A 9,901-nucleotide genomic window follows, 5' to 3' on the forward strand; every position below is an offset into this window, starting at 1 on the left:
AAAATAATCTGCCCACCAAAAATGCCCTGGGATCAGCAGGGGCTGAAGGCTACCTGCCTAATCCATACAAGAGAATGGCTGCCATTTCTCTCCTCTGAAGAAAATAAGGCAATGCATTTGACCAGAATGTGTGTGTTAAAATCAGCTGTCTGCCTTCAACATAGAGTGGGCTGTCTTTACAGACAGGGCTCTCCCTGGCAGAGATGGCAGAAGGGTTGTAGTTCACCAATAGTTGAGAATATGATTGCAAACAAAAGGCCCCAAGTTCAGTCTGTCACATTTTCATCTTGGGCTGGAAACTCTGTGGCAGGCATACGGAGTTTGTGTCTCATAAAACTGAACATATCCTACTGGGAGCAGGATAAACTTCCTGGGGTTTTTTGCTTGCATGGACCTGCAGAAGCAGTGTAGGTTGTCAGTCACCTGGCAGGTAACTCTATATGGCTGATGGACCACACTGGATGCTGTGGGGCACACACTCTGCAGCCTTATAATAAAGGAAACGACTCAAGCACAAGATCATTGCTGACATTTATTAAGACAAATCTAAAAAAGCAAAAGACACAAGAATATTGGCACATATCAGGGCCAATGCCCCAGAAGTCAACATCTCTCTTTAATCTTCTTTTAAAAATAATTTTAAGTATCGTTTTGACAAATCACTTTAGCATTTTATGTACAGTAATAAAAATAAATTACTCTTAACAGATGAATGTATCAGTTTAATACACCATACAGTGCAATAATAGCATTGGTTTTTTGTTTTTCCCCACTCATCTATAAAGTGCATTGCAGGGACTTGGTTTCACCAAATGGAATGATTGCTGTACATTTATATCTCTTTGGAGGGTAAACGTGTGGACATTCCATTCAACAAGTAGCACTTCTTGCGCCAAAGAATGGCTTCCCCACACTGTTTTGTCTTTTCACTGGCCCCTAGGGAAACAGTGAGACCATGCTGGTTGTTGGAGGGACCTGAGGCAAAAGTGAGTGGAGGAACAAATGCAAATTTTACCTTTCTACATTCTGCTTGTTTCTACACAGAGACTCAGACACCCCTCTCTATCCTGTCAAGACAAGCAAGAGGCATGATCAGAGTTCAATGATACAAATTACAAGAAAGGAGAGTCTAACTAAACATTCTGACTGTGTGAACTTATTTGACAGTGTTACAGCCTACCTTGGCAAGTGGTGGACTCTCCTTCACTGGAGGTTTTTAAATAAAGATTGGATGGCTACCTGCCAGGGATTCTTTAGCTAAGATTCTTGGATTTCATGGGGTTGGATTAGATGACATTTGGTGTCCCTTCCAACTCTACAGTTCTATGTTTCTAGGACACATCCCAGCCAGAGAAAAACATTAAGGGTGTGCAGCAGGGCTAGTGAGAAGTGTAATCTAGGGAGAGATTTGAAGGCCAGGCCTGAAGTTCCCACCTATACCATAAGGGGTAATCTGTATACAACAACACCCACTTTCCACATCACACCTATTTCCAGTGTGCGTACACAACTAAGCTCTTCTACAACAGTCATTCAAGTCAAAGGTGTTTTTCTTTCTAAGACCTTCAGGTAGGTAAGATGCACAAGTTTCCCAAAAGTTTTATTTTTATACAACTTAGAAAACGAAGAATGAACTGTGTAAAGCAACATTCCTGTAAGGAGATAAAGGTGTTGGGGTGGAGGGAGTGGTGTGGTGGTTGGAAAGAATTCATGCATTTATGTTCAGGAGTTGCTAATCAAACTAGAATTAATAAATGTAGAGCAGATAAGTGTTATGTAACCTGGTTTTAAAAACCATCTAAAAATTGTGCATCTTTCTTTTGGTGGTGGGTAGCTACATTCACAAAGGGATGCCTACTAAGGCAAACCACATCTGCTGCATAGGTTTCCCTTAGCATTTTTTGTGTGGATTAGTAAGGAAACACCAGTGCACAGACTGAGCTGTACTGCATTTCTAGGTTGTAACCCAGCAAATCTCTTGGTTTGCACAAAGTAATTTTTGGGATAAGTTTTATGAACAAAACAAATAAACATGAAAATGTAAAGTAAACAGAGATTCCCACAGTGATGCAATATCTTCTTGACTCAGCTGAGGTTGGGTTTTGTTTTTGCATGTGTCTGACCAATGCATACACCACAGGGATGCAATATTGCAGGTCTGCACAAAATTTGGGCACAAGAAAAACATCCTGGAAAGCAAAAAATATGCATATATGCAGCTGAAACCTAGTCTGTCAAAGGCATCAAAATTTTGACATAAGTATCATTGAGGATTTGCTTGTGGGTGCTACAAAAGGAATTATTCAAACATAAGAGACACATTTCTGCATTTTTGCACTTGTGTGCATGCATAAGGTGAAGATACAGCATAGCAGAAAATAGAAGAAAATAATGTTCTGTGTGGCTATATCTTGTCTACTACATCTAAGCCTCAAATTGCTGGCTGACCTAAACACACACACACAAACATACACAGAAGAGCAACACACTTAGGAACAATCCTGTTCCTATTGTCATCAATAGCAAAGTTCCTTTTAACTTTAATGGTGCAGGATTGCATCTGTCACAAGTAAGTCATGCAAGCCATTGGGTGAATTGCAGTCTCTATCACCACAATTGTTTTCTGGCTTAATCTCACTGATGCTTCCATAGGGCTTTTAATTCTCTTTCCTAAATGACCCGACTGCATTCCCTTTCTTGGCCACGCTACATCCCCATTATAAAGGTCACTTTATGTCCCCCTGCCTGATTTCACATCACAAATGACATCATACATAGAGGAAAAGAGTTTAGCAAAGAGTGCCTATTAAGACATGTTACTTTAGTAGCTTCAGGTATGCAGAACAATAAGACTGGCGAAGCTGAAGGCCCCAGTCTCTCATCTCCTTCCCTCCTACTAAATAGGGTTGGTAGTTTTGCAGAGTAGTACCTCTCATCTTCCTTAAAACTTAAAGTTAACTAACCGGGCTTCCTAATCATATCAACCCTATTCTCCCACATCTGCTCTTTCCTTTCCATTTTAGGTCAGTGTGTGTAGCCCCAATTATCTCTGGGGTCACTTTTAAGTCCAAAGAAATAAAGAAATTTGCAGGAAATAAATGGTTACTCTATAATCTCACACAGTGATACACGAATTTAAGGTGCGTTCATTCCTGTGGACTCCTTTAGAGTACTGGCTCCACAGTAGGATAATGGAACAGCCATTCAACCTTCTCAGTCAACTCATGAGTTGTTGAGTTGTACAATCTTTATGAGGGCTGGAGGGAAGGTGGGGAGCCAATGACGAGGAATGGCAGTTATTTTTATCTGACTCAACCCGGCCCATCTCCTTTGCCCGGGGCTAATAAATCCACACTACACGCTATCTTTTTTTTTTTTTTTCAAAACAGAAGCCTGTGTGCTTTTTAAATAAGTCTCTACGCGGGTAGCATTTTACTGTTTGATTGCGACTTCCGCGGAGCTGTCCAGTCCTGATGGTGCTGACACGTCTTTGGGATGAGAAGGAATCTGGCAGATTCCACTCATCCCACGACGTCTCGGTTTATTTCTTTTTAAATGGCTATTGATATTGCATAGAGGGTCAAAATTTGATTAGGATAAAAATGGAAACTCCAAACGGAGCAGCCCACGTTTTTCTCTGGAAATATTCCTGCAAACTATCTGTTTATAATTTTGGTTTTGCTTTGCTATCTTTATATTCGACATTAATAAAGGGAAACAAACATTTAACTGTTTGCGTCTGGCTTCCTGCTCCCGCGCTTACATTCACACCCTGTTTCGAAAAAGTGTGCTTCATTCAGAGAAGAGCCCTGAGCTGCCCTAGACCCCGGAGTCAAGGCAAAACCTCCTCTTACGCTCCAGTCTCCACGACTAACTAAAAGAAACTTAAAGGCAGAATTCACATGACCCATTTTTTAAAAAAAAAACTTGTACCCGCAGAATAAAATCAGGCAACTTAAAAAAAAAGCAGAAGATACCCCCGCCCCCTCCCCGCAAACGCCTTTCCTGAGAATCCTGCTTTCAATCAAAGAAGAAGAAATTTTAGAGGCAAAAAAGTAAATGAAGAAAGCAGAACAAGATTTGTTATGTTTTGAAACATTATCTTGCAGTTTACACTTGGTGTTCCACATTGGCCACAGATTTTGGCAAATGTCCGAGTCTTTCTCCACGCCTCCCTCCCTAAACACAAAGAAATAATAAAATTAAAATATCGCCCGGTCGCTTGCGGGGAGAGGGAGGGGGGGAGCATGTCAGGCACATCTTACTTGTGTATGGTTTATCAAAATAAAAACAGGCATAAGAAAATAACCATCTGGAGAGCCTTAACACTGACACCCTGCTTTCTTTTCCTAAGAAGGTTGGGTAGGGGTCCCTCCCCTCCCCCGTTTTGTTTTCTCTCCTCCCCCCCCCCCCCCCGCTGCAGCTGCTGGTGCTGGGGGATCATACAAAGGCGAGGAAGGGGGAAAGGAGGAGAAAGAGAAAGAGAAAGAGAAAGAGAGAGAGAGAGAGAGAGAGAGAGAGAGAGAGAGAGAGAAGAGAGAGAGAGAGAATAAAAAGAAAGAAAGAAAGAAAGAAAGAAAGAAAGAAAGAAAGAAAGGAGAGAGAAAGAAAGAAAAAGAGAGAGAGAGGGAGAGAGAGAGGGAGAGAGGGAGAAAGAAAGAAAGAAAGAAAGAAAGAAAGAAAGAAAGAAAGAAAGAAAGAAAGAAAGAAGAGAGAGAGGGAGGGAGAGAGGGAGAAAGAAAGAAAGAAAGAAAGAAAGAAAGAAAGAAAGAAAGAAAGAAAGAAAGAAAGAAAGAAAGAAAGAAAGAAAGAAAAGAGAGAGAGAGAGAGATTGAGAAACTAAGATTCCAAAACCATAAAGGCAACCATAGACCCTTGTCATACGTCGCTGGATGTCCTGGGCCGAGAGGAGAAGCCGGAGCTGATGCACCCGCAGCAGGCCACCCAGAGGGATTTCTGGATGTCCGGATTTCTGAAGGCATAAATGATGGGGTTGATGAGCGAGTTGAGCGCTGCCGGCAGGGCCAAAGAATAGGTGTAGACGGCTGGGTAGCTGGAGTCCGCCACCAGGGAATAGATGGCCAACGGGATCCAGCAGAGGGCGAAGGTGCCCAAGATGACCGAGAGCGTGGCGATCCCCTTGCGGGTGGAGGTGGCCTGAGAGGTGGCGATGAACTGGTGCTGGATGGCGATCTGCTGGGCGTGCCGGAAGGCGATCTTGCAGATCTGCAGGTAGAGGTGCACCATCAGCGCGAAAATGAGCAGGAAAGCGACGGCCAGCATAGTGGCGTTATTCTTGGTAACGGGCCGGAGGACACTGCAGGTGCTGCGCTCCCGCAGGCAGTTCCAGCCTAGCAGGGGCAGGAGTCCGACGCCCAGGCAGAACAGCCAGACAAGCAGCAGCATAGCGGCCGTGAAGGTCAGCGTGCGCTCGGAGTGATAAGTCAGCGCGTTGTAGAGCGACAGGTAGCGATCGACGGTGATAGCTAGTAGGCTGCACACTGAGGCGGAGAAGGCAGTAATCAGCAGGCCGGCGGCGCTCAGCAGGGCAGTCTCGCTTGGCGAGGACAGCAGGTACTGCACGCTGAAGTTGACGATGAGCCCCAGGCCGGCCAGCAGGTCGGCTAGGGCCAGGCTGCCGATGAGCAGGAATGTGGGTGCGCGCAGACCGGGAGTGTAGAAGAGCACCGCCAGCACCAAGGCATTCTCGCAGGCCATTGCGGTGCCCGTGGCGCACAGCACGATGTCCCACGGGTTGACCGCCACGGCCGCCGCGGCCACATCCCCGCTGTCTCCTGACGCCGGAGACAGATCCAAAGGGCTCCCCGTGGTGGCAGAGGCGACCGACGGCGGCCAGAGGCTGGCGAAGGGCCGGGAGGAGGCGTTGAGGAGCGTTAAGAGTTGCTGCTGCTGCTGCTGCTGCTGCTCCAGACTTTGCTGCTGCATCAGCAAGTGCTCTTCCATGGTTGCTGCTGCGGCTGCTGTAGGGTGACCGAGCATCACTGAAGAGTGGAAGAAAAAGGCAACGGGAGACAGTTATAGGGGAGAAGGCAGGGCGGGGGGCGGGGAGCGGGGGGCGGGGGGCGGGCGGTCCCTGGGGGAAGGTCAAGGAGGAGCTGGCAGGGTTTGGGGTGCGTGTGTCAAGTATGGTGGGCACCCGCCCACCCCCAGGTCCGCACGTGGAAGGGAGGAGGGAAGGACCATTAGCGGTGTTTGCATCCACAGAGCTCAGGTTTGGATTTCACTAGTGTGCATTCAAACTCGAACGGAGAGGATGCTCCGCGACAGAGCACCTGCTTTGTCTAGAGCATGCCCCAGCTTCAATCCCTAGCATCTCCAGGTATAGCTGGGAGATAATCCCTGTCCGGAATCCCGGAGAGCCGCTTCCAGACAGTAAGGACGATACTGAGTTAGATGGACCAGTGGTCAGCACCTGACTCCATGTAACGGCAGCTCCGTATGCATGGGGAAGTAACTTTGCTCAGTGGTAGAGCATCTGCTTTGCATGCAGAAGTCCCAGGCTCAAACTCCCGCATCTCCAGACAGGGCTAGGAAAGGCCGGCAACCCTGGAGATCCATCACCAATGGAAAGCAGATGCCTTTGTTCCTATGACCCAATATATCCCAGTCCCATTTCTGGGGATGGGGAGGCGGGGTAGGGAATGTCAATTCCACCTGGATTTGACACCAAACCAGCCACCCCGTCCCATTGCCAACGAAAGGAACCATCAGCCTTTAACCCTGCGGCTGAGAAGGCATCTTATAATCAGCGTGGATGCTCCCTAGCTTCTCTGCCCCAGGAAACACACATCGGTTCCGAGCCACGAAAGTGGAGGCACAGAAGACGACGCTCTCCTCAGCCTGTATTAAAAGCTGTTACCCTAAAAACTCCGGAGCCAGACGCCAGAGGCACTCGCGGGAACACAACAGCAGCTTTGAAAAGGGCACCTTTGCAAAAGGAAAAACCAGTCCCCTCCCTGCATACAGTGACCAGTAATCTGGGCGTATGTCTGGGCGTGCAGACTTAGCTGAGTGTAACCTGCTTGGTTACTTCCTCTCCCAAAACCCCAGGTGAAGAGTCCTTCGTAGGAGGACTGCTGATTTTCGGGGTAGTGAGTATTTTTAATTTACTGTAAATTATCTCCATTCCCTGCCGCTCATGCCCCTCACAAAAATGAGCAAAATCAGAGTGCCATGTTGTGCATCCAAAATGTTTCCTACCCCCCCCCCCCACACACACTGTTAGGATGCAGAGGCGCTTGCATCATCAGTTGTATTTTGGGTGCTGCGGCTACATGGTGGGGAGGGAAGGAAAATGGGACACCGATGATTTACATAGCGTTATATAGCGGGGCTAGAATTTCTTGGCTTGGTCTTTCCCAGAGCTAATAATAATAATAATAATAATAATAATAATAATAATAATACCTTTTGACTCGAATGGGAAAGAATTATCGCTCTCTAATTAGCTATATATATAGGCAGATATAATTTGTAGTCTAGTCCTCTCCGGATATCTATTTGCATGATTCCAAAGCACCTTCTCACTCAAATTTCGTTCATAACGCATCCAGCTACCCTTAGACTGCCGCACCGAAGCGAAGCCAGTTTAATTTGCAGTTCCCGCCCCGACCCCTCCTTTTTTGGGGAATGACACAAGCCGCCTGCGAACAACCGCAGAAGCTCAGCTGCCGCGAAAAAAACCAAAAAAACCAAGCGCGCGCGCGCACAGACACAATCACACAGTTACCCGCACGCAACCTTTCCAGTCTGTGAGACTCCAACGTATTCCCACCCATCACCCCTTCCTTCTACAACCACCGTGCACATTTCTCTCTACTGTCAGGTTTTAGCGCTGTGAACAAAGAACCCGAGAGCCATTCAAAGGTCACCCTTTGGGCGTTTGGTCTGTGCTGCTACTGCAGCCGCTGCTTTTGACTCTTGTGGCTGCTCCCATAATACAACTTAACAGAGCCCACCAAAGAACAATTTAGAAAACAGTAGCCAAGCCGTTGGGCTGGTTTCATTGTTCCATGCAACGCGAACACCCTCCGCCTCCCGCTTTCCAAGCCCACTGCGGGATGGAAGAATGTGTAGGTGGGGAAGGAATCAGGTAAACCCCAGGCGACGTTCAGAAACAGGCATGCAATTCCCCACCTCCCCAGTTGTTGTTTGTACCTTGGTTTCCAATTCTTTGGTCAGCTGAGCTCCCTGCTAAATCCTTCTCAGTCCTCGGAATTAAGGCTTCCTTCTGTGGTTTACATGGCTAATAACACTGGCAGGTCTCTGCCAGCCGAGTTGCTCTTAATATTTTTCCCCCTTTGGGTCTGCTGATATCTCTCTACTCTGACGTCAAAAGTCTTCTCTTATATTCACGATCGGCTCCAAGTCTGTGAATCAGAGGAGCCTGTGATCAGAATAACAACGAGGAGCTTTCTCACACTAGCTCAGCTCCTCCTCTCCTTTTCTCCAAGATACGCACCGGCGATGATATAAACACACTCTCGCGCGAGCGCGCATACACACTCGTCCTCTGGAATTTCATTCATAAGGCTGCCGAGACCCGCCTCCTTTTCCCAAGGTCAGGTGCTTCACATCTTCGCTTTGAGCGAAGAGAAGCCTGCAAGGTCTCTCCGGTATGAAATGCAGAACGACACAATATGAACATGAAAAAGAATTCATTATTATCATTATTATTTTGACCGGAGGATGGATGCGAGCTGGTGATGACTTCTGGGGCTCAACTGCACCTGGATGGATGTTGTGTAATTAGATCGAGCTGCAGGGACCCGAGATACTGATGGGGATGAGGAGAGCAACCTAAGAGCGTTAAGCACTGCTTAAACAATAGCAACAGTCTTGTGGCAGTTTAAAGACTAGAACCTGTGTTATGGCACAAAGACCTCCAATGCATGAAGTGCTATACTGAGTTGCAAGTATATAAACAAATGCATGCTAGAGACATTATAAATATTAAGGTCAGAGGAAAATGTGATGTAGAAAAGTATAAATAATTAGGTAACTGAACAAATATTGTGGATTTTTAAAATCACGCTGCATGTGTTAATTGGCTTACCATGCCAGGATGTTTGTGTTACTGGCACAATTGCTTGTTGTGTATGACCACAGCTAACTATGCAAATATGTCTGTACTTGTTTGCATCTCATTTCACTTTAGCCTCACTCTTTGCATGCATGAGCACACATGTGCATGCGTGCACACACACACAGGAACATAGGAAACTGCCTTTTACCAAGTCAGACTACTGATCCACTATGTTTGTGGCAAGGAAAAGAATGGTACAAAAGAATAATTCCCTGGATGCCAAGAGCCAAGTTTGGGGCAAGTACTCTTTGGTGAGAGAACCCCAAATATGCAGCAAAGTAAAGCATGGAAATATAGGCTGTTATACCTTTGATATATGTCTTTCTGAGAGAGTTCCAAAATAGTCCCCTCTTCCTCCAGCATAGGAAAAGAAAGGTCACATGTTTAGTAAGATAAAAATGGTTTATTTACAAACTCTTCTCAGACCTCCTCAGACCTCTTCACATGTTGAACTTCTCAGGTAGACTGGGGGGGGGGGCGTGAAGAAATATTTGATGACCTAGTCCCTCCCATGGTGAGCTAAGCCTGGCAGGACAGCTTACTTTACATTATGAACCCCATCATGGATTAGACTTAATTAAGCAGGTTGGTTATATGAGGCTGGTTATCACACCCACCTAGTTCAATATCGCCTACACTGACTGACAGTGGCTTTCTAGGATTTCATGCAGGAGTCTCTCCCACCCATGAAGCTCAGTGAGGCAATTACCTTTGGCAACAGGCTAGGGGCAGCTGGAAAGGGCAGCAGATTCAGGTCCCCCAAGAGCATGCTGCTTGCCAGCAAATGTGGGAGTG

General features: G+C 46.5%; 1 protein-coding gene across 1 annotated transcript; it reads right to left on the reverse strand.

Moving 5' to 3' along the window:
- Positions 1-514: 514 nt before the first annotated feature.
- On the reverse strand, positions 515-8,438 carry LOC309361619 (G-protein coupled receptor 12-like). The gene is made up of 3 exons (XM_081896682.1): positions 8,179-8,438; positions 4,885-6,002; positions 515-4,179 (listed from the first exon to the last, which is right to left on the reverse strand). Exons 2-3 carry the CDS (start codon positions 5,998-6,000, stop codon positions 4,111-4,113), a joined length of 1,185 nt encoding a protein of 394 aa, XP_081752808.1. The 5' UTR covers positions 6,001-6,002; positions 8,179-8,438; the 3' UTR covers positions 515-4,110.
- Positions 8,439-9,901: the final 1,463 nt, after the last annotated feature.

Source organism: Podarcis melisellensis (genome assembly GCF_964234715.1).
Source record: "Podarcis melisellensis genome assembly, chromosome: Z".
Classification (NCBI taxonomy): Eukaryota; Metazoa; Chordata; class Lepidosauria; order Squamata; family Lacertidae; genus Podarcis; species Podarcis melisellensis.